The sequence below is a fragment of the Pelodiscus sinensis genome, chromosome 23, assembly GCF_049634645.1.
Source record: "Pelodiscus sinensis isolate JC-2024 chromosome 23, ASM4963464v1, whole genome shotgun sequence".
In the NCBI taxonomy this organism is placed as follows: Eukaryota; Metazoa; Chordata; order Testudines; family Trionychidae; genus Pelodiscus; species Pelodiscus sinensis.
Genome location: NC_134733.1, coordinates 4,808,857 through 4,836,773, shown reverse-complemented (window position 1 = coordinate 4,836,773; position 27,917 = coordinate 4,808,857). Strand labels below are relative to the sequence as shown.

The following is a 27,917-nucleotide window of genomic DNA, read 5'->3' as shown; positions in this document are numbered from 1 at the left end:
GGGTTGGAGGGCAGGGCTGGGGGAAGCAGGTTGCATGGTGTGTGTGTGTCAAGGTTCCCTCAACTCTGTGGGTATGTCTGGTGCTGGTCTAGTGCATCACCACCTCATTACTGGAGTTGCACATAAGAACATTCAACCCAGCCAAGGACAGAAACGTAAGAGGGAACACGGGACGCAATATACCTGGTCTTCAGCAAAGCTTCTGACATGGTTTCCCACAGTATCCTTGCCACCAAGTTAAACAAGCCTGGGCTGGACGAATAGGCTAGGAGGTGGATAGAAAGCTGGCTAGATTGCCAGACGCAATGGGGAGCGATCAACGACTCAATGTCGAGTGGGGAGCCAGGGAGCAAGCAGTGCTCCAAGGGTCGGATCTGAGGCCGGTTTTGTTCAACATCTATTAATGACCTGGAGGAGGGGATTGATCTCACCCTCAGCAAGCTCGCAGATGACACTCTGCTAGGGGGGGAGGTAGATATTCAACAAGGACAAGTGCAGAGTCCTGCCCTTGGGACGGAAGAATCCCAACCATTGTTACAGGCTGGGGACTGACTGGGTAAGCAGCAGCTCTGCAGAAAAGGACCTGGGGATGACAGTGGATGAGAAGTTGGATAAGTCAACAGGGCGGCCTTGTCGCCAAGAAGGCTAATGGAATATTGGGGTGCATTAGTAGGACCATTTCCAGCAGATCTAGGGAAGTGATTATTCCCCTTTATTCCGCTCTGGTGAGGCCACATCTGGAGTTGTGCGTCCAGTTCTGCCCTCCCCCCCCAATTTACAGAAAGGATGTGGACGCACTGGAGAAAGTCCAGCAGAGGCCAACCAAAATGATGAGCGGGCTGCAGCACATGACCTACGAGGAGAGACTGAGGGATTTGGGTTTGTTTAGTTTGCAGAAGAGAAGAGCGAGGGGGGATTTGAGAGCAGCCTTCAACTTCCTGAAGGGAGGGTCCAAAGAGGCTGGAGAGAGGCTGTTCTCAGTGGTGGCGGATGCAGAACGAGGAGCAATGGGCTCAAGTTGCAGTGGGAGAGGACTAGGGTGGGTATTAGGAAAAACTATTTCCCTAGGAGGGTGGGGAAGCCCTGGGATGGGTTCCCTGGGGAGGAGGGGAATCTCCATCCCTAGATGTATTAAAGTCCTGGCTTGACAAAGCCCTGGCTGGGTTGATTGAGTCGGGGTTGGTCCTGCTTTGAGCAGGGCTTTGGACTCAATGTCTTCTCACCCTAGGATTGTCTGATTTCTGAGGTGGCCTTTTACAGAGCCTGACGGAGGTGAAAGGTTTGCGAAGCAGAGCGGCCAGGAGGAGGGGTCGGGTAGAACCTTCTATTCACGGGATGGCCCCCAGACCCAGCCGCAGCACTTACCTGCCAAAGCGATTGACGAACAGCCCAACGGAGAAGGAGCCGACCATTCCCCCAACGGAGAATATAGCCACCGAGAGGGACCATAAGGTGGTGAGGGTGCCCGTGGTGATCGGCTCCTCATAGCGATAAAGCCACGTCTGGTTGTAGAAATCTTCAATCACCTGCCCGGGGCAAATCAGATCAGTCAGCGGCAGGTCAGGTTCAGGCTGAATGACCTTCATTCTACCCACAGCCCCAGCAGGAAGCCTAGACAAGTCTCACCCCACGCCCATTGGCTGCAGAGATCCAATGTGACGTTAGAGTTTTTCCCTATTAAGCTCCCGCCCTAAACAGAGACTCCTTCATATGGGATAGTCCAAGTAAATGTCTGCGGTTCTCCGAGGCAAGCTATTATCTGCACTGTACAGAGGTGAAACTGAAGAACCAAAATAAGTGATTTGCCCAAGGCCGCACAGGAAGGGTGTGGCAGAGCAGCAAACTGAAGTCTCCTAACTCCCAGGCTAACATCAATAAGCACTCGACCACCCTGCTTCAAGTTCAAAGACCCCCTCCCTTCCCCCCCAGACTCAGCATCCAAACCCAGGAATGTGCCAAAGCCAAGTGCTTTCCAACCAGAGTGGAAAGCATAGCTCCTTTGTGAACTCCAGTACATGCTGCAGGTCAGCTGAGCCATGAAACCCAAGTTCTAGCCATATGGTATTCCCCCACAGGTGATGGGATGGTGAACCTGGCCGCCCCTTTGTGGGTAACATTAAATTCCTCTTCCCAGTTCAACTGCAGACAAGAATCTCCCGGCCCTGTTATGTTCCTGCGGTCTGTTGCCATGTTCCTCCACAGAAATGGCTGCATCTCAGTGGAAAGCGACATGACCACTGCATACAGTCTGTATGGATCCCGTACTGCGTGCGCCCATGCAGTCACACACAGACCAGACACAACGTGCTACCGTCTCTGGGAAAACCCCACAGCACTGCAAGGTAGCACATCCCCCGTTACGGGGACGAACCACCCACTGCGCCTGCCCTGGAGCCTGCTCCTGCTCCAACACCAGGCGCTCCCCCTTTCCTTCCAGCCCCACGGGTGGCCCTGGTTTGGGTTTTATCTGTAGTGACAAATGCCACAAATTCCCTGCCACCTACAGACTGCATGCTGCTTCGCCCCAGCCCAGGTTGGCCTGCATGCACCGGTCACACGGCTTGGCTTGCGTCTTCCTGAGTCACAAGATGGTTTGTCAGAGCATAGCCCTCATGCCAGCCTGGCTCCCTTTTCAACTTGTGACACTTTTCTTCCACCAGCTGGGAGGAGCCACCAGGCTCGTCAGGCTGGCAGCAAGTGGATAACTTTGCTATAGCACCACTAGGAGGAAACTGCCTGCAAAGAAATGTGGCCAAACGGGTTGCGATCTTATCCTAGTGACAGTCAACAATGATCTGCCAGAGCCGGGGGCAGCCAGGGGAATGCCAGGAGAAAGGAGAGGCTTGCTAGGGGAATGGGAATTGTGCATGGCAGGCCGAAATCTCAAGGGTGGAGGAGAGAGAGAAAGGCTAGATGCGCATGCACTTGGCAGGGTGGCAGCAGACTGATCAATTATCTTGCTGACCCTGAGGAGGGTCATGGGGGGGACATGGTCAGCCTGCCAGGCTGGGGGGGGTGGAGCACTCTCTAGGTCTGGCTAAATGCCCTGGAGTTACTTTGATTCTCCTCATTGGTTTTTGGTAGTTTTTAAAATATATTTTTGCTGGACTGAGTCTGGGACTGTGCCTGCTTGGTTCTAAGGAGACAAAGGCTTGATTTCAAAATTAAATTTGTACATTTTTTAAAATCAAAATCATAATCAGACGGGTGCATGTCGTCAGCGCTTTCCTTCCTCTCCACTTTGTGCTCTTCAGTGGCCCGAGGGCCCAGCGTGTCCATTCTCCAGTTACTTTCCTAGCGGATTGCAGGATTTCACTTTAGAGATTTTTTTTTTTTATATGCGTAGCTGTTTTACATTGAAAAACGTCCAGCTCACACTTGAATACAACAGCACATGCTGCATTTAACGTCGGCAAGTCAAGAAATGCCTACACAAGGCGAATAAATGTCCGTGAGTATTTGCAATTTGAAGTCAATAAGACTTATGCTCTTAAACGTAAGAGTCACGTCCCACACTCAGGTACCTAGAGGGGGGTGTAGGAGTTTAACATTTTAGAAACATTTGGCCTGAGTTCATTAAACATTTGCATTGAAAGATTAACTTTCAATTTAAAATAATGAAGCAATTTTGTTTTGGACTGGGCAAGACTTCATGCCACTAAGGAAGAAGGACTAATTAGTTCACCGTTTTAGCTCCCGATGTTTAAAAATGAAACATTAGCAGAAACATATGTAACCCCTCGCCCCGCTCTGAAATGAAATTTCTTTTAAGTTATATACTTTAGTTACTAATTTTTAGGGTCCGAGCCTTTGATTTGCAAGACACTTAACTAGTGGCATTAGAAAAAAAACAAACAGCATTGATCATCCAGCTCATCCAGACCTTTTCAAGCTAAAGTTGCAATAATACATTAATTTTTACAAAACTGGATTTAAATGTTGTGGAAACACTTTACGAAGTAGCTCAGAATCATGAACCCATCCATAAGAACTAGACGTGGGTTACCATGACAAGTCACCACCATTATCAAGCATGTTACTATGGTAGAATCGAGGAATCCCAGGCATGGCCCAAGTCCCTGCTGTGCTAGGCGCTGTACACTCCCTGCCCCCGAAGAGCATGCAGTCAGCAATACACGTCACTCTGTCAAAGTCAGAGCTGAGTGGATCTCCTGGTTTTGACGGTCTGAGTTGAAAAGCAGAGAAAAAGCTGAAGATCTGCAGCCCTGATGATTAAAAGATACCAAAATTAATCTAAAATGTCCCCATGCAGCACCTAAGAACAGGCTGAGGAATGGGGGGGTTGCAAAGGGGGCAACTACCCTGGGGGCTTTAAATCACTGCCCAAGCGCTATGCGCTCAGAGCCCCAGGCTGAGGGCCACCCAGGGGCCCAGACAATCTTTCCATTGAACGAGCCCTGGGCTGTTGAAGGACATGCTGACCACGGGATATTCTATTACATTACGATAAGTTCTGTTGAACCCTGCCCTTGTGGAACACCACGGCCAGCAGTTTGGAGGTCAAGGCACACGCGCAGAGACTAGTCTGGCCAATGTTACGGCCACGAGGAAGGCCGCTTTCCAAGGCAGATGGGACTAGGAGCATGTGGCCAGAAGCTCAAAGAGGCCCTGGGAGCCTGGCCAGGACTAAAATTCAGGTCCCACGGGGAGCTGATCCAAGAGAAGAGTCGCTCCAGGCCCCTCAGGACAGAGAGAGAGAGAGTGTGAGTGAGTGTAAAAAAGAAATGGTTGCCAGAGGCGCCCTGAGCAAGGGACGTGCTAGATCCTGGAGGCCGAAGGGGAGATGCTGCCATTGGCCGCCCCAGGCGAGACCCTCGTCCGTTTTGCCAGGTCGGTCTGACAGAGTGAAGGTTTTCTGCTTCCGAGAAGGACCAGGCGGGTGTCCTCCAACTGGTCCATTCCTCAGGGTTCAGTCACGCAGCACCCAAGCCGTGAGGTGGAGGGGGCAGGGCTGGGGCACAGGCGGTGACAGTGGGTTTGGGATTGAGAGGTCCAGGAGGGGAGAGAGAAGGGCAAAAATGCGCCAGTCAGTCCAGACCTGTCCCTTGCTGAGGAGTGGGAATCGGGGGAACACACACAGCACGTCTGTCCGAGACGGGAGGACGGTGGCAGACAGGGAGCCCTTGCCCAGGCCCTACTGGGAGCAGAACCGAGGGCCTCACCTGTTCTGCCTGGTCACAAAGACCCACTCGGAGGCCGCCTCAGAGCGTAACATCCACTCGTGACCAGACGAGACTCCTCTGCTTCAGAGATCTGCCAGGGAGGTCCGGGTGCCAAGAAGGGGGCACGCTTCCAAGTCAACGCTGTGACGAAGGCCAGAAGAACGAGCGCCCCATTGCCCATGGATAGATCACACGAGGCCGCGTTTTCCATGAAGACTCTGACCATGCTGCCTGCCAGCGGAGTGTGCGCAAGATGGGCACGTGATGGGCTGCCCTGGGCTCTTTGGTTGCTGCACTTCAACATCACTTGCCCGGGGGCTTGATGTTGTGAGGACTGCACCCCAGTCTCCTGCCTCCAGGCGGTGAGAGAGTGAGCAGGGTTGGGGTATAATAATGGAGATTGCCTATCTCCTAGAGCAGGAAGGGACCTGGAAAGGTCATCAAGTCCAGTCCCTGCCTTCACAGCAGGACCAAGTACCATCCCTGACAAATTTTTGCTCCAAATCCCTAAATGGCCTCTGCAAGGATTGAACTCACAACCCTGGGTTTAGCTCTGAGCTATCCCTCCCCCAAGGCAAGGGTGGAGAGATGAGAAAGTTGGCGACCCTATTCCAACTGGAAGATATTGGATCCTTTACTGGGATTCAGCTCCCACAGAGATGGCTTGGGAAAGTGCCACAACAGGTTTCAGATGGAAATACAGATGCAAGAACCCAGTTTCATTATCACGTACGATCCCCCTTCTGTGCATCTGATTGTACTTACTCCTTGTTAATTATGGGTCTGACCCCATGCTCCCATTGGCTACCATGGACTCTATGTAATTGCAAACAGGTTGCCACAGTACAGCTTGGAAATTTCCTTCTCGCCTGCCTCTGTCAAGGTCTGAGGTCTGGATCTGAACTTGCCCTGCTGCCTGGAGGAATGCCTTGCGCTGCCCTTATAGGGGCAGGAGAGACGCATTCGAAATACCTTGGAGAGAGAACATGGAGGAACACAAGGATGTAACCAGAGATCCGCAACCTGTATCAGAGCTTGACTATTCCACTGGAGGAGGGGCTAGGTGTAATGGCAGACTCATTTATCGCCAGGTGAAAGCCCCATCTCTCCGCAGTGAAGGTCACACAAGGCATGGGGGAATGGACAGCCAGGTCTGCACTCACAGCTAGGAGGCTGTGTGTATGTGCGTGTGTGTTGGGGGAGGTGTGTGTGTGGGGGGGGGGGGGGGGGGGAAGAGTACAACTGTCCCAGCTGAGCTTTCTATCAACTGGCTGAAGTTAGGCTGAAAATCTTGCTGGGTGGGGGTGGCAGGTGAGACCACAAAGGGGGCCTGGCTGTATCAATGAAGAGCAAGAGGATCAATAGAGGTTGCTAGGGGGAAGGGAATGGATTTGGCAGCTGAGGTGCAGGACACGGATAACCTGTCTCAGGCGGGTGTACGGGAAGAAGATCCTGGCTCTGCCGGGATCCAAACCCCAGGGACAAATTCCCCAGAGAAATGGAAGCAGGGGATCTCAGGTTTCAGCATCAGCATTTCCTCATTCTCGGCACACACACAGAGAGGGGAGAGACACATTAGAGTCACCCCTGAGTCACCATGAGGCTGCTGCCAAGGTGCTGTGGGGCAGGGCGGTTTCGGTAATCGCCTCCATTTAGCCACAGCAGGAAGCACGGGAGAGCACCCAGCTCATCCGAGCAGCGGCAGCAGGCGAGGACGGGCAAGGCAGGGAAAGGAATCCATCAGGTGACTCTCTCCGCCACGGCCTAGCTCCTCCCTCTGTGGCAAAGGGCTGCAGGTGGGCGAGCCGCAGGCAGGTGCGCGCAGGAGCTGGAACGCGGCCACAGAGGGGAGTAGAGTCCCACTGGGCTTCCCTGTGGCACCACAAAGGCCTGGGTTCAAAGGCCTGGGCTCTGCAGCACCCAGCCGCCCTGGGGCTCTGCAATTTCAGGGGACTCTGAAGCGAAGCGGCTCCTGGCACCCAGTGAGCAATGGAGACAGGGGAGGGGAGCACCCTGATGCCTGGGAATGCTTTCAGGGCAACTGCGTCCTGTTCCTTCCTCCAGCCCGGCTTGCCTCACCCTCCCTACTGCCCTGCCTCGGCGCCTAGGGCGGGGCTGTCGGACCATTCTGTTCCGTGTCCACACTAAACCGGTTCCTGCTGAATGCAGCTTCTCTTCAGACCCCCAGGCTGGGCTGCAGGCCAGAGAATAACCGGCCCTCTCCTCAGCCCATGGGGGGTGGGGGTAGGGGGAGAGACACATGCTTCTGAGCAGCACGGCCATTCCCAACAGGCATGACCTGAGGCTTCTCCATGAATATTTGTCACGTTTGAAATTGGAGGTGTGGTAGGAACCAGATTTAAAACAAAACCTTTTCGTTGCCAATCCCCCACCGCCCGCCCCAAAGCTTCCCTCGTGATACTTTTTTTAAATGCAAATTTCTTGGGTTTTTCCTAATGAGATAAGTGTCATTTCCAATGGACAATGATCTACCTGCAAGTCCCCCCAACACTCACTCTTGGTGCTTGTGCAATCAAAGCAGCTGATCCTTGTCACTGTCTCCAAGGCAGAGACATTCCCTAGTCCAGCCTGACTGGGCGCCCCCCGCCCAGGAATTAAGCAGAAGCAGTTTCACAGCAATTGAAGGGGTAGGAGGTGGGGAAGAGAATCCAAGGACAGCACAGCAGCTGTCTAGGAAGGAGAACGGCAGAAAGGGATCTAGGGGTTATAGTGGGCCATAAGCTAATATGAGTCAACAGTGTGACGCTGTTGCGCAAAAAAAAGAGCAAACATGATTCTGGGATGTATTAACAGGAGTGTTGTGAACAAGACACGAGAAGTCGTTCTTCCGCTCTACTCTGATTAGGCCTCTGTTGGAGTATTGTGTCCAGTTCTGGGCACGGCATTTCAAGAAAGATGTGGAGAAATTGGAGAGGGTCCAGAGAAGAGCAACAAGATGATGAAAGGTCTGGAGGACATGCCCTATGAGGGAAGGCTGAAGGAATTGGGTTTGTTTAGTTTAGAAAAGAGAAGATTGAGGGGGGGACATGAGAGCCATTTTCAGGTATCTAAAAGGGTGTCATAAGGAGGAGGGAGAAAACTTGTTCATTTTGGCCTCTGAGGATAGGACAAGAAGCAATGGGCTTAAACTGCAGCAATGGAGGTTTAGGTTGGACATTAGGAAAAGATTCCTAACTGTCAGGGTGGTGAAACACTGGAATAAATTGCCCAGGGAGGTTGTGGAATCCCCATCTCTGGAGATATTTAAGAGCAGGTTGGATAAATGTCTAGCAGGGATGGTCTAGACCAGGGGTGTCCAAACTTTTTTCAAAGAGGGCCAGATTTGAAGAAGTGAACATGCGTGAGGGCCGGGTCGGAGGCGGGCGGAGAGCGCAGGGCACGCCAGCCTCACGGCGGCCCGGGGGCAGGGCGAACCCGCAGCCGAGCGGGGGAGCGGGGCTGCGGACATGCCCTACAGGGCAGGCTCTAGGACCGCGGAGGCTATGGGCGGCGGCGGTGGCGCGCCAGTTCAAAAGAGAGGGGGAGGAAGCGGGGGCCGTATTAAATCGGAACACAGGCCACAATTGGCCCGCGGGCCAGACTTTGGACATGCCTGGTCTAGACAGTACTGGGTCCTGCCATGAGGGCAGGGGACTGGACTCTATGACCTCTCGAGGTCCCTTCCAGTCCTAATATTCTATTCTACGATTCCTCTCTAGGGTTGCTCTGAGGAGCTTGTGCAAGGCCATACAGCACAGCATGGTTTGGGGCCAGATCCTTATTGGGACCAAGGTGACATTGCTCCATTTGTACCACTAAAAGCTACCCATGAAATCCAGCCAATCACAGCTGGTGGAGCGACATTTATTTGCACAAAGAGAATGATCACAAAACTGTTCCGGAGTGAGGGGTGTCTGCTGCTAGGACGAAATCTAGCCTCCCGTCGAAATCCCAGCCTAGATGCTGATCAGCCGCTCCCGCTCTGTCAGCTTTTACCCCCTCCTCCTCCTCACTGGCTGCAGTTCTGCCCCTGCAGGTTGGGGGTTCCCGCGACACGGCTTAGCTGTGCCAACCCGGAGGGCCCGTATTCCAGCTGTCCCTAAACACAAAGGGTCATTTAAACGAGAGCTGTTGCGGTTTGGCCTCCCTGTTTCTAGCCGGCAGGCTGCCTGGACCGTCAGGCTCTGCAGCCAGCGGTGCGGCCGTCGCAGGCAGGCGTGTGGCTGCAGCAGGTGGAACGTGGCAGTCCACTTGGCCTTGTTCTAGGGTCAAAACAAGCTCACCAGGTGGGTGGTGGGAAACACCGCAGGATGCAAGGCAGGCCAGCAGCTCCTCAGGATGGGCCCGAGGGCTCTGCAGACCTACGGCCTGAATTACCCAAACAGGGACAGCACCAGCACGAGCAGCACAAGGGTAACCAGCCCATGGGCCACTAGCAGCATTTGTCCCTCCCAGGCCTTCAGCGCATATCATGACAGCTGCCATAGGCTGTCATCTCGCAGCCCAGCCAATCAAGCAGAGTCGTGGGCGGGACCGACTTCGCCAGCAGGTTATATAAGCTTGCGCCATGCAGCTCAGCCCCACTCTCTCAACAGCATGTTAAACCGTTGGCCGGCAATGTCGTCCCACCCTAGCGCCTCCTACTGCTTGCCTGGCATCCATCTTCCCCCATTCAGGCCAGCACAACCCCACTCAAGCAGGCCTGTGGGGACTTGTGACCCGTTACGTGCCTCCCTGGCTCCATCTGGAGGGGCAGGTGCAAAGCTGGCTCTACAGGGAGTGGCTTGCAGAACAAAGAAACCCAGCAAAGGTAATTAACGGCCATGGGTTTGGTTAAGTCCTATTTCCCCACAGGGCAGGATTTAACCCCCAAATGCACCATTTAAATCCAAACAGGCCAAGCCCTTTTCCATACATAATGCATTACTCAGACGTCTTCCTGCAGCTCTGTGCACACACCTCCGTGGTCCCAGCATGCATGCCCTGTGGGAGACGCACCCATGCATCCGCTGAACAGCAGCGCAGACAGGCCATGGGGAATGATCTAACCTCCCCGCACACTCCGCCCAAGGCCACGCGTGGCCTATTGGAAATTCACTTCTCAAATGCAGCCCCTTTTGTCTAAGGGCTTTCGCTGTCTTTGCAGGGCTGAAGAACAACCTGACGAGCTGCAAGGCTCACAAACAAGACCTCCACCCATGAAGTTTGCAGATGACCTTCAGAGCACTGATAACTAATGACGGTCGGGTCACTTACCAAGCAATCTAGATGGCTCTCAATCAAGCCAGCTATTTATTCTAAACTGGCTCAATATAAAAGTTTACATCCAGGCCCAAAGAACTCAGCTCCTGGGAAGCAGTGCCTCCAATGGGGAGGTTATGGGGAACTAATCTGTTCAACTTGAGCTCCCTCCGTGACGCTGTGGCCAAGGCAGCTAATGCAATGGAGGGGTGTATACATCGGGGAATCACGAGGAGGAGGAGGGAAGTTATTTTCGCTCTGCACAGCATTGGTGTGACTGCTCCTGGTGCCCACAGTTCAAAAGGACCTTGTTAAATTAGGGGAGGGGTTCCAGGCAGGAGCCACGAGAATAATTAAACATGGCTTGTAGTGATAGGGCTCCTTAAGCCAACCTAAGTAGGTTCCCAAAGAGAAGATTACGGGGTGGTTAGATTCCAACGAAGTATTTACACAAGAGACAAATATTTGATCATGGGCCCTCCAATCTCCCAGAGAAAGGTCCAGTAGGATGCACAACGACTGGAAGTCAAAGCTAGAGAGGCTGGAAATGGTTCCGATTTTTGTAAAGAGTGTAACAAGCCACCAGAATCATTGACCCAGGGGTCACAGTAATTCTCCATTAGGGCCAATTTTAAAACCAGAAGATCTGCTCTCAGAACGGCCCCTCCTAGCCGGAACTATTACCACACTGCCCTCACCAGCCTCGCCCTCCCTGCCACCACTGCCCACAGGACCCGTTTGGAGGCAGACCCCCTCAATCCAACATGGCTGCCACGGGGCTTCCATTTTGTTTTCCTTCCACATGCCAAGCAGCCCATCAGCAGCCTCTGAGGGCTCCTGCAAGCGAGCTTTGGGGAGTGGCAACCGACCTACCCCACGACTGCATACTATCAACGGCCGCTTCTGCTGCCGAGCCGGAGCACTGGCACCCTGGGCTGGACAGAGACACACCTCAGCTCTAAAGCCCTGGGGAGAGCAGACAGGCCCAGAGAGGTGTTCAGTGGGAGGCCAGGCAGACAGGGATGCAGGTACTGGGGGCCATCTTGTTCGGGGACAGCCAGCTGACATGGAAGTTAGCACACACACCGACAAACCCAATTTCAGGGGGGACTCTACTGGCTCCGGCCGGGGGAGGAAGTTTGTTCCACGGCTCCGGCAAGTGCTGCCTCGAACATCCTTTTGTTGCCACCTGACCCCCACGTTGTGGGTCCCCCAGCAGAGACCGTCACGGGGCTTCAAAACGCAGAGAGACCGGGAGTGCCGAAGCAGGGGTTGTCAGTGCAGAAAGTCACCCCGGAGGCCCCAGCTGTGTAAAACGAGGGGGGAATTTGTCCCGTGGTGGAGAGGAGAGGACAGCCCTGGCTGCTGCTCTGGCGATAAGAAACTGGACCCCTTTATGGCCTCTTTTCCCCTCACGTGACCAGAGGGGAAGGAAGCTGGTGCACCCTGGTGCGGCACTCCAACAAGCAGCCAGTGGGCTGGGTTCCCCTGCAGGCTGCCTTGCTAAGCGACAGGCCGGGTGAAAGGGACTGGCTAGGGACGTGCACCCCCCTTCCCAACAGCGCTGCCCCAGCCCCTCCCGTTCAGGAAGATGATGGGGGAAGGGAGCTGCAACCGTACGTCCTGGATTTTCTTCCTCTTCCCCTCCCAGGGGTGAGGAGGAAGTGCTCAGCTTTTGCTTTCCTCTCACTCTGCTGCCCAGGGGAGCGTCGAGCAGGCTGTGAGCTTTCCCCATCACTCCCTGAGAGGCCGAGGAAGAGCAGCAGTACTAGAGTAAACTTACCTTGCAGGTCGTGTTTACAGAGGTGCAAAAGTTTCAGAGGGGGAGCTGAGTTCGTCTGCAACAGGAAAAGCTTAAACAACAAACAGTCTGGCAGCACCTTAAAGACGAACAAAACGTGCAGATGGGATCGTGCGCTTTCCTGGCGCAACCCAGACCTCTACCTGTTTTGTTTGTCTTTAAGGTGCTACTAGACTATGCGTCGTTTACGGGGTTTTTGTATAGCTGTAGTTATAACAAAGGGACACTACTTCTAGTTAAAAAGGTCACTCTGCACTAAACACAGTGGTCCTCTCTTCGAGGTACCTCGATGGCCACCCTATGTACAGCCCATCCGAACCTTTCACTTGCCGCCCCCCCCCAGGGAGATACCGGACGTGACTGCTTCTAACAGGTGCCTTGGTCAATGCCCTCCAGCAGGAAGGCCTCCGAGGGGTGAGGCAGGATGCAAACTTTCTTGCTTAGCAGGAAGGTGTTTGCCCGTCACCGCCACGCCCCCACAGCCTTTCAGCATGGGCATGCTGGCCGGGGTACGGTAAAGTCCAAGTTCCACTTCCACTCCGGCTGGGAATCTGCCCTCCAGAGCCTCCCCACAACTCCCCAAGAATCACCCAGCAGCTCCGAGCCTGGCCCCTCGCAGACACCGGGGGAGGGTGCCCCCAGAATCCTAGTGATGCACAGGGGAGGGGGAAGGTCTAAACAAGGATTCATTATTCAGGAGGGGCTTTGTAGCCAGGCTGCTCTAGATCTCTCCTTAGCAGCTATGTCCTCCCCTCCTTCTGCAGGGCAGAGCGGCTCCTAGTGGGGATGGATCTGCAGCCAGCTCTCCAGCACCACAGAGGTTGCCAGCAATTAAGTCTCTGGTGGGTTCCAGAACGTTAGCCGTAAACCACTAACGAAAATCCCAGTGACAGGCACAGCCAGCCTGTCCCTGCAACAACTGTCCACCAGGCCTGTTCCTACGGCTACGCAAACGGTACAGCTGCGTAGGGCACCAGCATTTCAGGGAACAGCCGTGCCCACCACGGCTTCATTTGCAAGAGAAGGGAACCACCAAACCCTGTATCCACTTAATCCCTGCAGAGCCGGACAGCTCCAATGCAGACCAAACCCAGCGGATTTCCCAAGCTTCAGATCCATAATACTTTTAATGAGAGCTTTATTATTAATTAATTAATGGAGATTGCCTATCTCCTAGAACTGGAAGGGACCTTGAAAGGTCATCGAGTCCAGTCCCCCACCTTCACAGGAGGACCAAGTACCATCCCTGACAAATTTTTGCCCCAAATCCTTAAATGGCCTCCACAGGGATTGAACTCACAACCCTGGGTTTAGCAGGCCAATGCTCAAACCACTGAGCTATTCCTGCTCATTTTGCAGAACACTGATTAACAAGCCCCTTTGCCTCAGCAGCGTCCAGGTCAGAAGACACAACTAGAAGGCCAACAGGTAACCTGCAGAGGGGCCCAGATTTGGTTTCACACTGGGGTTTGACACCAAAGTGACATCAGCCGAGTTAGTTCAGGTTTACACGGTGGCAAGAGATACTCAGGAGCAAGGAATGCCTCCCACAGATACTCTCAATGCTGGGGTGAGCAATAATTTATACCTGGGAGCCTCTCCCAGATTTTGGAAAGTGGTCGAGGGCCGCACTCTTTCATGATATTAATGGAGGTGATGCAGGGTCTGGGATGGAGGCTGGGTGCAGAAGGGAGCTTGGGGTAAGGGACTGGGGTGCAGGAGGGCGACTGGAGTCTGGGAGTTTGGGTGGAGGAGCTAGTTGAGACCTAGGGCAGGGGACTGGAGTGCAGGGGTTTGAGATGTGACCTAGGGTAGAAGGGGATTGTGATCTGGGGCAGGAGATTGGGGTGCCATATCTGGGAGGGGGTATATGGGTGTAAGAGTGGGGAGAGAGTGTAGGTATGTTGAGGGGGGCAGGGCAGACGGTTGGGGCACGAAAGGACTGGGGTGCTAGAAGCAGGCTGCGGCCAGGAGACTTACCAGCCAGCAGCCAAACTAGCCAGCCTGCCTGCCGAGCTCAAAATGTTTCCCAGCCAGCCTGCCTGCTTGCCTGGCCGTGTACTTCACTGAATAACTGAGCAGAGAAGAGGGGGCATGGTTCTTCTTGGCTGCCTGTTATTCCAACAAGCAGCTCCGATTGGTTGGTTTCCGGCCAGAATCCGACCAATGGGATTGTGCTGGGGCAGGGTGCCTCCTGAAACTTCCCCCCTCCCTTCCAGTTTTAAAACAGAAACGGAGCCCTGCAGCTATGTTTCTGCACAGGCATACGGGGCTAGCTGGGGAGCCTTCCTGGGGTTCCCCGCTGCCCAGATTCCATGGCTTGGCGGGCCGTACTTTCCCCAGGCCTGCTCTATGCTCTTGGTGAACAGAGTACCCTGAGCAGTCACTGGGAATACCAGCTCTTCAACATCACGCCTGTGTAGAGTCACTCCCTGTGTGTTTAGCTGCACCACCGAACGTCGATTCTAGCTCTTAGCCAGCACTTTGTCTCTTCCAAACGCCGTGCCAATACCAGCACGGCCCTGCGCATGCAAGGCTGTAACCAAGCCCCTGGCATCAAAGGGGTTAAGCCCCCAAAACGAGTTTCCTGGCTCACAGCTGTCCTTTATCTGTTGTGATTAAAAACATTCCTGCAGATTTGCTAGATCTAAATTAGAGATGAAATGTATTAAATCATTACACATTTCGACACTTTACAAAGATTAGAAAGTTTTTAAAGGAGCTTTTCTTAACCTCTGAGCGGTTTCAGGGCTATGGGGTCTTGCTGGCAAACTCACGTGACGCTGCTGTGCAGCACGGCCTGCTGATCCCTCCTGTAATAGGCTTACTATCCCTGCAGCACAAAGTCTACCTCTGGATTTTTAATTACTTGGGATTGTAGACAGCTGCTGTGATGTGTTAACCCACTCCATGGGCCTGGAATGCCTGGTCCTTTTCAAGCTGACCCACAGAAATCAGTTCAAGGCTTGTGTGTTCGCCTTAGGGTGGAGGGTGGGATGCTCAGGGTAGGGTGGTTTGTCTTTCCTGGTGGGCACAGATGTTTCAGAATGAGACATTGGGGCTAATAATCTGGGGAAAACATGTTGGAGCTTTTTCTAAAAGCTCCTAGTGAATCTCCAGTATGCACCTTATGAAACGGTGAAGGGATTTTCACAGCAACTCAGTTCCCAGCTGTGACAGTCAGCAGAGCGGTGCTCCACCCTCAGGAGATGAGCCGCACAGAGCCGCACACTGCAGGGCACTGTCCCCTGCCTCCCATCTGTCTCTTGGGTATCTTCTCCCCAACTCCTAAGCATCTTGCACTGGGTGATGTGTGTGACACTGGAGGACCCACTGGGAGGAGTAAGCTGCATTCTGCTAGGAGATAACGGGGGACCTTAGTGCCCTGCTTCCTGACCGATTCTGCCTTCACGCACACTAGGGAGAATCGGGAATGAGGCCAGAGAATTCAGTGGAATGCCACTGACGTGAGTGAAAGCCCAACGTTCCTGGCCCTGTCACCACTACCCTACCAAGCAAGCTAGCTTGAAGAGTTGGGTAAGGTGTCATCCCAGCCCTCGCAATTAATGGAAAGCAGGCAGAGCAGAGCTGTGAGGCTACCAAGATGCAGCCCGGGGGCTGGGCCCGGCCCGCCTAACGCTTTGGTCCGGCTCAGACTCTCTGATCTCTCTATCCGGCCAGGCCACCGAATTTCCAGACGCTTCCAGCTGCGGCGCTACCCTGGCAAGGACCAGAGCTGTGAACCCTTTAAATAGTCGCAGCCACTCCGGAGGGCTGCCAGGCAGCGTGGAAGCAACGAGGCCGGGAGCCCTTTGGTGTGTTTGATTCAGAGCCCCTGACCCCAGATAACTTGGGGGAGGGGAGGCTAGTCCCCAGTCCCAGCCCAGGCCCCACCCCTTCAGCCACCAGCCTACTCTTTCCAGGGTGGAGATGGGCTGTGACCATGTATCAAAATGCATTAAGTGCCCCCCCCGGGGAAAATTATTGCCCACCCCTGCATCGAGTGGTTCCCAACCTCTCTCATACCCAGGACTGGCAAACCCATTCACATACAATGTTACCAGTCCACCAAAAGTATTCACATCCAATATACAAATACCATGTCCACCAAAAGCCCTGGCCCCCAGAGCCCCCCCACTGCCAGTCTTAACCCCGAGAGCCCCCCACCCCTCCACTGCCCCCCAGCACCAGCCACTGACCCCAAAGTCCCCTGAAAGCAACCCTCCCCCGCCAGCCCTCCTTCCCCCCCCCCCAATCAGACCACCCAGGGCCAGCCTCCTGTTTCAAGAGCCCGACTGCACCCAGCCCCCAGAGTCCCTCCAGTGCCACCCTCTACACCGCAATATTAATCCCATCCCCATAACTCCCCAGTGCCTGCCCTGCTCCCCTGGCACCCCCCCCCCCCCTCCACTACTAGCTCCGCCCCCAGTGCCTGCCCTGCTCCCCTGGCACCCCCCCCTCCACTACTAGCCCCACCTCCAGTGCCTGCCCTGCTCCCCTCACCTAAGCCCTGCGCTGCTGGCTGAGCAAAGCACTCTTCCATGTCCAGGAAAAGACCCTCCCAACAGCCATGGCAGGAGGGGAGGTGCTGGGCAGCGTATCCCAGCTCCGGCCCCCAGAGTCGCTGCAGCCCAGCAGCCGGGAACCGCTGCATTAGAGGGCCCTACTTCATGGGGAGTCTCCTCCCATGCTCGGTTCTCATGCCTGCATGAGGATGCTGGCCACACAGACAACTGATCTCAAAAGGGCGGGGGGTCTGCGATGCCCCTTAAAGCCCCCCCCATCAGACCACCCAGCCAGCAAGCAGGAAGACATACAAGGCTAAGAGACCCCAAGGAAGTGTAGACAGTCCTGTGCCGCTACGATGAACAGGTTCCCTGTGGGCCAAGCCAAAGGCTGACGACTCACCTGGCTGTGCTTGTGTTTTGGGAACAGACTGGCTTTATCCCAGCCCAAACACAACACCCCGGCCTTATGGCACACTGCTGTCCAGACTGGCTGAGTTAGCCAAAGAACTGCTGAATGCCACCCCCATTCCGGCCCCGGCCCAGTGCAGGGAGAAGGGTCCCAGAATCCAAATCTTTCTGGTGCAGTTTGAATAGCCCCTTAGAACTGACCCCTTGGGCAGAACGTGGGTGGCTGTTCAGGAGCGATTCCAGAGCCGCTCAGCTGATTAGCAGAGGGCCCGCCGCTAGGCTTGTGTGTCTCCTGGCGGTGCACAGGCGCCCCTGCCTCCGTGCACAGAAACATTCATTCTGCACATGGATGAAAAAGATTAACGGGAACATTGGTGAGGGAGCGTGAGGCGACACGGGGTCACGTGCCTTGCAGAGTTGCTGCTTGGTTTGTAGTGGGCATGCTCAGAACTGCTGCGGAGACCAGGTATAGCCCTTCTCTGCCCAGGAGCCTGACAGCGCTGGCACGGAGCAGCCAGGGTGTCTAGTGGCAGCGTCCACGCCCCTTCGACCGGGGCTCCAAATCCAAGCCCCGAACGAACGTGGGAAGGCTCAGAGGCTGCTCTGCTCGGCACTGCCGGGGCCGACAAGGGTCAGTTTATGTAATAACTTTCCCTGAATTCTTTCACAAAGCAGTAAAGAGGAAACTTTAATGCTCCTGGGAACAACCAAATAACTGCTGCAGAAATCTCATTAGAATTGGTAAGCTGCTTAGCAGGATGTGCTATTTCAGTGGAGCCTGGAGCAGGCGGGGGGGGGGGGGGATGTGCAGGGGTGTGTTTGTTTTCGTGTGCGGAGCGGTTTTGGCGTGTGCCAGTGTTCACACAGCACCGGGGCACACGCGTGCGGTGGCGTTACTCTGTGCGGCACCCGCCTTGCCGTTTGCTTGCGGGCGCAGTGCTGGCGGCAGCTCACGAGGTTTCGTGTTGGGGGCTGTGGCACGCAAGGGTTGTCCTTTGGGCAGGTCTGTCCGCGCACGGCTACAGAGGGCAACGTGAGCACTCTTACCTTCTGTGGAGCGTTGATGACTCCAGTGTTATAGCCAAACTGCAGGGAGCCCAGCACTGCTCCTCCCACCGCCAGCATCAGGCGAGCGGTCATCTGCTTGAGAGAAACAACACGCAATCAGGGTGGGAAATGCATCTCTGCAGAGCAGGGCCCCCGGACACCCACCAGGCCCCTGACCAAAGCCATTTTAGGACCCAGTACTCCAGGTCTCAGCTGAACATACACGGGATTTGTACACTCCTCCCATCCATGGCGAGATTTCGGGTTCATGCTCTCCAGGCCCCCAGTGAGAGGCTGAGCAAAGCTGGGGCGAAATGCAGACTGGCAAACCCATTCACAAACTTTTGGTTGGCCTGGTAACATTTTAGTTGTATATTTGCATGTTCATTATGCAAATAAAATGTCATCCGTCTGCCAAAATACGTACCCAGCCCTGGCCCCCAGAGCGGCCGCAAACAGCTGGATTCAGCTGCGGCAGCTGGCATGTGGGCATGGCCTGGCAGCGTGCCACATCCCGGCACCGGACCATGGCCCAGGGGTTGGCAACCCCTTCCAAAAGATCCTTCGTTCGTGTTCCATTGACCGGCTCCGGCAATGCAATGTTCCATTAAACCCAGCCATTGTCTGCAGCAGAGCACCTGACCAGATCTTTCCCAGGGAAACAGTGACACGTTCAGGTGGCATTTTAGTTGCCTGGGAAACGCGGGGCCTGAATCGTCTCAGCTCCCCACTGAAGTCACGTGGACGGTGCTTGTCACCGGCCGTTGGCTGCCTCTGGGAGGGTCTGAGGCACGAACCCCTGGCTGCCCCTGGGGGAGGAGTTGCCAGCTAGACGGGGTCCAACTGGGCAGGAGAAACGAGAGGGGATGCCCAGCCCCCTCCCAAGCGTTTGGGGCAGACTCCTGATTGGCCCCAAAGTTCAGTGGGAGGAGGTGAGACGCCTGGAGGCCTCCTAACCAATTCAGACCCCTCCCCCGCCTCACTGAAAAGCAGAGGCCTGACCTCAAAAGTCCCGCAGACCAGATGGGAGCTCCGCCCACCACGCTGTGGCCACGGCCCCTTCTGGAGGCAGCATGTTGGGAGCTCAGATCGCTCAGGGCGTTCACCTCTCGTGGAGCTACCGTTTCAGGCTGCCTGCAGACTCAGGCAGGCAGGATGTGTTCATTACAGCTGCACCAAAAAAGCCCTGATGGACCAGAACCCCCCCATGCGAGGCACTGTATGACAGACAGCTCCCGGCCCAAAGCCATTGGTCCAAGGAAACTTGGGTGTCACTTCCAAGCTTTCTTTTCAATCCAGAGATTGAAAACAGGGGGGGTGTCTTCAACAAGTGCTGGAATTTGGTGACTCCAGGCACTGGGCCATGTGTACGGGTCTGCCCAGTAAACTGGGCACGCAGCAATAATGTGCTGACTGCCATGGAGTTAGTCTGGCTTGAAGCCTGTGTATGCGAGATAAGAATCAGGGCTGGCATTCACTAGTTCAATCTCGGGATAGCTGAGCAACAGACGCCTACTGGACAAACAGCACATCCCTTCCTGAGAACAGCAGCCACCCCCTGGAGTCAGGGGCCTTCCTCCTCCCAGCCCTGATACGCATCAGAAGGCCCCCTCCCCGGGGGCAGGAGGAGGGGGATGCCAGGGCATGGGGCTGATGTTTGACAGGAAAGGAAATGCAGGACTGCAGAACCGCACCTGAAGCCTGATTCAGCTGAGACTAAAAAAAGTCTGTCAGTCTAGTCCACAGTTACTCAGCAAAAATCCCAACATTTATGCAACCGCGCAATGCAATGCCTCCAGCTACTTGGCAAGTCCCTCCCACATCCTGTCTCCTTGCCTCAAGTTAATTAACAATTGAAGGTTTGTTGGGAAGAAGGTGGGGTTGGAGGGGGGGCGTCAGTGGAGGCTGGTAATTGGACACCTCCATGAATGGCTCATTTATCCAGGCAGGAAATTCTCCAGGAGCTCAGGCCGGTGGCTGTACCCAGAAAACTGGGATCCCCTTCCCACAGGCTGATCAGCTTTGGACTGGCCATGTGAAATTAAAGCCCCTTCTTGGATTGCATCACGCCGGCCCTCTGAAGCAATCCTGGTTTTGGAAGAAGGCAGAGTTAGCCGCTGCAGCAGCGTAGCTTTGCCAAATCTCAATAGGCCCCTATGAGAGACGCCAAACTTTTAATCTGGCCATACACAGCTGGGGGGGGGGGGGGGGGAGTGGCGGGGGAGACACTCCAGTTCTACCTCAACCCCTTTGTTGTACTTAGCCTGGGTCCCGCCAAGAACTGCAGTAACCTCTCTGCTCAGCAAGGACATGCTCTTCTGCAGGGATCAGACCCCAGAGGAGCCCCAGGCACTAAGGATGTAACGGTGCAGTCGATTAACCGATAAGCAAGAGCGGCTAGGTTAATGCTCTAGACTACATGCATTTCCCTCCCCCGCACCCTTGCTAGTACATTTTTTAGCAGGCAGGCCAGCCCGGCTCAGTTCTGGCTCATGCTGGGTCCAGGAGCTCAGACCCACCTTAGACAGGTGCCGCTGCTGGCCCCGCCCCCGGACTATAGACTAGCCGAGTAACCAATAAGAATTCACAAGGTTACTGGACTATTCAATGAACCGGTATTTAACATCCTTATTGTGCATTCCTCCTCTGGCCTCTACCACAGCAGCTGGGCTCCCCAGAAGCCAGCACATATCCGCTGCCAGCTCCTCACATCTCCCCCGTGGTCCTGGAATGACCCCTCTGGGCTCTTACCCACATCAAAAGCCTCCTTGAACCTAACTTCAACACAACCCCCCTCTCCCCTCCGCCACTTAGCTCAGGTCCCTCACCCCAACCCCTCTGCAGTCTGGCCTCAAACACTCTTGGCTTAGCCTTAGCCTTGTCTCTCCATCTCATCACAGCTCAACTTTCCCGCTTGGCCAGGCCCTCTTCCCTGCCATTTGCTTCCAGATGGGCTGAACCCTCTAATTACCCAGCTTTAATAACCACTGGCTGGATTTCATTGGCTCTCCAGGCTCATCCTTGCTCCCCAATGAAGTTACAATGTCCTGTTACCCAGCAACAGGCAGCATATGCCTCAAAGGAATCGTGAGACTTGCATTCCCAGGAAGGATGGAGCATGAGACGAGAGGCGGCTTCCCTAGAGCCTTCCCCAGCGCAGGCAAAATGCAAGTTGCCCCGGCCTCCCTTGTCTAGGGAGAGGGGCAGGCATGTGGCTTTCAGAGTAGGGATTTGTGCTGCTATTACACAAGCCCAATACAACCGCAGTGCTTCTGCTGGACAAAAATCCAAACGATGGCACCACTCCCTTGGCCCCGTTTGCAGCCCAACCCCTGCAGCACCGTGTAGGCACGTGGGAACCTGGGTGCCCAACGGACGGCAAGCCGCTCTGCTCTAGCTCAGCCACAAGCCATCGCCAATTGCTGCATGAAGCCTCTGGCCTGTATTGTGCCGGGCGTCCAACTAGATGATCGAGTCTGGCTGCTAGATCACACAGCCTGCCACGAGGGAAACGGACGAGACCAGGTGAAGCTCAAAAGGTAAACAAAAGGGGGGTGAATGGTGAAAAGTACCTTCCAGGCCAGACACCTGCCGCTTTGCGCTGCTCAAGTGACAGAGCAGCAGAGCGACAGGAGCACACCAGCCCTGCATCTGTGCAAGGGGTTCTCAGCTGTGACGCAACAGATGTGGAGGGAGGCAGGGGGGTTTGTTCGGTGTTACGGTTTAGGCCCTCCACAATCAGGGCTGGTTCCCCCAGATTTCTAGGGGGCTAAGGAAGGAAATATTGCATCCGAGCTGGGCTCTGCGCAAGTCACTCTGCCCCCACCTTAGCACAAGGGGCACGTCAGAGAATAATGCCATGGGGGAGGCAAAGGTCTTTGCTACAACTCGACTCTGCAGCTGATATAAAGTCCATATACGCCTGGTGCTCATTGGAGCAGCCACATAAGCTGCTGTAACTTACCAGAGCCAGCCCAACCTGGCTCGCAAAAATAAAGGTATCAAGGTAAGTTCTGAGGCCCATTAAATCATGCGCCACTGGAGAGGTCGTGTACACAGGGTTGCGAAAGTATTGCTAATGATTACCGTGAATTAGCGAATATAACCCACAGATTGTCAATGTTACCACCAACCACACCCTTGCCCTTCCTCCCCACCCCCGCAGAGTATACATGTCCGCATCTTACGCGAGTTGATTGTTACTCGTAGTAAAAGACGACAAGACCAACATATTAAATCAAAGATGCTGATTTTATTAAGAGCAGCAGTGGTGTTGTGTGGGTTTAACACACAATAAAAGTTAACACATTACTTACCGTGAAGCTACTAACAGTATAACAAGACCTGTATTATTGGGGGATGTCAATCTTTATAGCTGGGAAGTGGCAACTACATCGAAGACCATCTTTTATGAAGGCGGCAGAAGTCTCTGCGGGCTGTGTACGTCTGCAGGTAATCTAATTTTTTAATACACGATAGAAAAGCTGCGGGTAATCCATGAGGACGTGTTATACATGGACGCGTGTTATATTTGCTAATGTACGGTACTGTATCGCCCCCGGCATAGATGCCAGACCCTAGAAGGAACAGGCCCCTAAAGCCATCGTAAGGGCCAGAGATACTAGGCATTATGAGGAGCTACAGGCAGTTCTCAAGCCCAATTGATCAGAACTCCCCAGGAGCCATGGCCTGCAACCCTAACCCTTTTCCCCATATGCACCATGGGGCAAGGGCACAGACGTTAAGGGTGGGGATGAAGATGACACTGAGCCTCGATATGAAGGCAACCTTTGGGGGCTCTGGACAAACATCTTGCTGCTCGCAACCCTACGCCAGAGCCTGATGAGGAAGGAGAAGCACACGAGTACACACGCACCCCGTTCGTGATGCACGGGGCTGGGATTCAGGCAGAAGCAGGTTTTTGCCGACAGGTCTGTCATGATTCCTGTAACTGCTCCCTGGGCTCCTACTTATAGACTCCGAGCTGGAAGAGACCTCAGAAGGTCATCAAGTCCAGCCCCCAACTCAATCAACCCTGGTACTTCACTGGTTTCTCTTCCATGGTGCGGAGCTTGTGTAGGAAGGGGCCATATCCTGGTTGCACAGGTTGAGCGTGCAAAGAAATCCCCTTCCCACCGTGCATTCACAAGTGCCAGGCAGGGCACCCCCTCCCACCCCTGCTCCGGTGTACGTGGGCGCTAGTGCTGCTCCCTGAAGTAGCGTGTCTCTTTAAAGGCACGGTACCAACGTAACCTGAGAATTAATCCCAGCCAGCAGAGGCTGAGCACCCACGCCGCTCCCCGCTGCCTCTGCTAACAAGAGGGCATTGAGCCGACGGCTGCACGTGACGGCATTTACTTTCCACTGCGTGGCAAGCGCCTCTTTAAAGCGGGCATAAAGTGGGGCCCACTGGGGTTAGCACAGTTGCCCCTTCGAGTCCCTATAAGCACCTGGCCCCATTTAACTGGGCAATGCACCAAACACCATGTGGGGGAGCACCTGGTGAACCATGTGGCAGGATGGCCCGGGGCTGCCACTTGTCCGGGCTGATTCTGCTGCTGCCTTGCGCCTTGCCAGTTAAGGGATGTGATGTTCCAGCTGGGGGGAGCGATGTCACAATGATCGTGTAACTACTGGCCTGGTGCATCATGGCTGGAGCACGGCTGCGACCCTGCTCCCTCTGTGGCACAGGGCTGAAATAACAGGGGTTCCTTTTGATGCCAGGACCAGCAGGGAGAACAGACAGGAGTGGGGTAGGGAGGCAGAGGTTCCATGGGGAGAGGAGGACAGAGATCCCCTTGAGAGCCAAGCACGACGGAGCCCCAGGCTCTTCAGCTGGGTTGGCAGCAGGACTCTGCTTGGGGCTGGCCAGAGACCAGGCTGGCAGGGGGCTCAGGTGAGTTTATCAGAGTTTCAGCATCATTCCACTTCCTGAACCTCGGGGACAGTCCCAAGCAACAAGAGCAGAAGTTGCCTTGAGTAGCAAATGGGCTTTTAGGGCCATTTCTGTTGAACTCAGTGGAAAGACTATCTAGCCCAGGTGTCACCAACCAGTCGACGGGGATCTACTGGTGGACCTTGGAGCCTCTGACAGGGGATCCTGACTGGTTTGGCCAAGAGGCTGTCAGGTCAACTTGAGTTGACCTCCACGTACCGACTGTCATGCTGCTCCTGCCCTCTTGCCTTGGATCTGCCCCCCAGAAGCAGGAGGCTCCCGTGTGGGAAGGGGTGGAGTGCTGGGAGGGAGGGGGTGGTTGCTGATATCAGGGTGTCCCTTCTCCCCTGCTCCTGTACCCTGTCTCCACAGAGAGAAGGAAGGAGGGAGCTTGGCACTGCAAGTCTGTCACTCACACTGTGTCAGACTGTCCTTCCCTCTCATCTGACCCAACCCGTACATGAGGGGTTATTTTTACCGCTCGCAAAGTGGGTTACTTCTGGGTTTTGACGGGGCTGTGCATGTCATAACTCTCATTTCTCTTACGCTTACATTTACTTCGAGTAGTGAGTCCTAAAATGCCAAACCTGTCATGGCTGGAGTACTTATCCCCATGGGAATTGCTCCGGGCATGTCCCTGCAGCCCCTGAGAAAGTCAGAGCAGGGGGTCTCCACATGCTGTCCCTGCCTGCAGACAAGACTCCTGCAGCTCCCGTTGATCAGTAACAGGGAACTGTGGCCAGTGGAAGCTGTGGGCTCAGTGCCTGTAGATGAGGGGCAGCCCATCGTGTACATACCAGCTGCTTTCTGGAGAGGTGCAAGACCTGGGCCTGCCTTAACCCCATGGCTCCTCCACCCAGAAGCAGTCTCAGTTAAACAGTGCCCAGCCAGACCCTGCTTCTGGAATCCCTGTCCTAGCCCTGCACCTCCTCCTGCCCCCAGCCTCCTGCCCCAGACATGAGTCCCCTGCACCCAAACTCCTTCCCAGAGCTTGCACCTTGAAACCCCTCCTGGACTCCAATCCCCCGCCCTGGGCTTAGCTCAGAGCCCCTACCATAAGCTCAACTCCTTGGCCCAAGACAGGGCTGGATTAAGACCTTTAGAGGCCCTAAACACTGACAAGATTATGGTGCCCCCCAAATGTAACTAAAATAAAAACTATATTATACCATAAAATCTCATTGTGTGTTCCCCTGCTTTGCTGGTGCCCTAAGCACGTGCTTCGTCTGCCTATTGGGTAATCCAGCCCTGGCCCAAGAGTAGAGCCTGCACCCAACCCCCTACCCCAGCCTGGTGAAAGTGAGTGAGGATGGGAGAGGAAGGGGGATGAAGTGAGCAAGGTGAGGCCTCAGAAGAGGTGGAGCAGGACAGGGTCTCAAAGAAGGAGCATGAAGGACGTGGGGCCAAGGGTATTTGGGTTTGAGGTCGATCTTACATTGCACGTAGATTGAAAACATGATCTTGTGCTTAAAAAGGTTGGAGACCCCGATCTAGCCCAAAGCATAAATGATCTCAACTTGTAGCATTTGTTTTGGAACGTCGGGTAACTTGCAGGCAGCGGTGTGGCTCTATTCGAGACTGCCAGCATAACCACTAACTAGGCACTAATGTTGGCTTGGGATGGAGATCGGAGAGGCCCGAATATGGTCAAAGAGCCCTCCTGCAAACAGAGAAAGCGGAGTAACAAGGACAGATAGCTCAGCTGTAGCTCTTCAAACACACACAAGTGTTTACTCAAGGTAACTGAGCTCTGTGCAGCGAAAACGAGCCCTATTTCGGTCTTTTCTATTTGTGCTTAATTAAGTCTTAAATATCATTTGTAGGTGGTTCCTGGAACAACTGCGAGAGCAAATGAGAAAGCGTGGCCCACGCGGACTCGGATTTTTCTGGCTCCGTTACAGTGACTGGGGTGTATTGAATTCTGACGACAGATGAAAGCAGTTTGTATTCTATGTATTTCAACAACACAGAGATTCTTTCATGATAAAGTCTGGGGAATGGGGCCGGGGGTGGGGGGAGAAATGGCTCTGGGCCAGCTTCATTTAGGGATGCGTCTCACAGGTGATTCTCACCTAGAAATCAGATTCAGACGGCATGCAGTGCGTTTGAACTGACAACTTGGGCCTGATGTAACCTTTAGACTTCTAACCCTCTTCCCTCCTCTCTTAGCAGGTGAGCAGAGGGCAATCTCGACTCCTTCCACCCTGGGCAAACAACCACGTGTTACAGCTAAAGCAGTTTCAATGCTGTGGTGGCTGTTCAGCTGTTGCATCTCTCAGCCTGACGGCCTAGAGTCAAGGGGAGTTTTGAGATCAACTAAAATGAAGTAGGACCAAAACCTACAGTGAATGCGGCCTAACTGGGCTAATCACAAGAAATCAGCTATTCATGCTGGAGTCCTTTTTGGCCATAACTTGGGTTTTAATGCAAGTCTTAGACACTCGTTTGCCCTGGTGCATGAAGCCAAGGACTCAAATCCTGAAAGCTACTCTCTGCGGATGGACTGTTGTGGTCCTCCTCAGCCTTAGCGGTATGGCAGGATGAGGGCCTGTGTCTTTATAGCTGTGACAGGTTTGGAAGAAGCAGAAAAGACAGGCTGCTCTGTATGCCTGAGACCAGTCTGAAGGTGGCAGGCCAGAGAGAAGCAACCCCTCACCTTAGAGGTTCATGCCTGCTCCCCATTAAACCAATGGGAAAGACTTCCATCCAACAGGAACTAGATGGAGCTGGACCAGACGCATGATGCAGAGCTTGGCACTTGTCACCAGCAGATCTCAAAGCCCCTTGACACCCAGTGCACCTGCAGCAGTGCCAGGCTCCCTTGCCCCAGGTCAAAGGAAGCACATGGCAGAACGATTAGGGGTTTGGAATGGGTCCCACATGGAGAGAGATTAAAAAGATTTGGACTTTTCTTCCAATTGAAAAATACAGAGAAGGACAACAAAAATGTTTAGGAGTGTGGAGCCGTTTCCTCGGGAGGAGAGATGAAAAATTATTCAGCTTGGACAAGATACAGTTAAGGGGGATACGAGAGAGGTCTATAAAACCATGACTAGTGTGGAAAAAGTGAATAAGGAAAAGTTATTTACTTGTTCCCACAATATAAGAACTAGGGGTCACCAAATGAAATTAAATAAGCAGCAGGATTAAAACAAATAAAAGCAAGTTTTTTCTTCACTCAGCACACAGTTAACCTGTGGAACTCCTTGCCAGAGGAAGCGGTGAAGACTAGGACTTTAACAGGGTTAAAGGGAGAAAGAGAGAGCTAGATAGTCATGGAGGGTAGGTCTATGAATGGCTATTAGCCAGGATGGGTAGGAATGGTGTTCCTAGCCACTGTTTGTCTGGAAATTGGTGACGGGGAGGGATCACATGTAGATTCCCTGTTCTGCTCCCTCTCTGGGGCATCTGGTATTGGCCACTGTCAGCCGACAGGATACTGAGCTAGATGGACCTTTGGTCTGACCCAGTATGGCCGTTCTTATGTTCACCCTCCCCACCCCCATTAAAGAAAAGTCCAAACAGCAGACTCCTCTCTCCGGAGCTCCTACCAAACAGACTCCCTTCTGCTCAGTGCTGGAACAGAGCAGTCCACACTGGCCTGAAAATGTAAGAATATTTCTATTAGTCATCATTCTTTGCACACCTGGGATGACCAGGCAGTAAAAAATGGGTCTGTACTCGGAAGCATTACGTCAATAAGATTGCACCACACTATTTACATAAAGCTGTTTGTACAGTGAATTTAAGGGAGTTGACTGTGGCACAGGCCCTTGAGAGGTTCAGCTGTCTGG

General features: G+C 54.0%; 1 protein-coding gene and 2 long non-coding RNA genes across 4 annotated transcripts in view; 1 reads left to right on the top strand and 2 right to left on the bottom strand.

Moving 5' to 3' along the window:
• SLC2A1 (solute carrier family 2 member 1) overlaps positions 1-27,917 on the bottom strand; it is a 46,351-nt gene that overhangs the window by 12,102 nt on the left and 6,332 nt on the right. For both annotated transcript variants that reach the window (XM_075906858.1, XM_075906859.1), the window contains exons 2-3: positions 18,189-18,281; positions 1,366-1,526 (exon numbers count right to left, since the gene is read on the bottom strand). In XM_075906858.1, coding sequence (XP_075762973.1) covers positions 1,366-1,526; positions 18,189-18,281 — 254 coding nt within the window. The remainder of the gene's footprint in view (positions 1-1,365; positions 1,527-18,188; positions 18,282-27,917) is intronic.
• Positions 9,004-16,352, bottom strand: LOC142819459 (uncharacterized). The gene is made up of 2 exons (XR_012897377.1): positions 12,208-16,352; positions 9,004-9,282 (listed from the first exon to the last, which is right to left on the bottom strand). It is a non-coding gene; the product is annotated as an uncharacterized LOC142819459 (long non-coding RNA).
• On the top strand, positions 23,751-26,422 carry LOC142819458 (uncharacterized). The gene is made up of 3 exons (XR_012897376.1): positions 23,751-24,084; positions 25,947-26,063; positions 26,293-26,422. It is a non-coding gene; the product is annotated as an uncharacterized LOC142819458 (long non-coding RNA).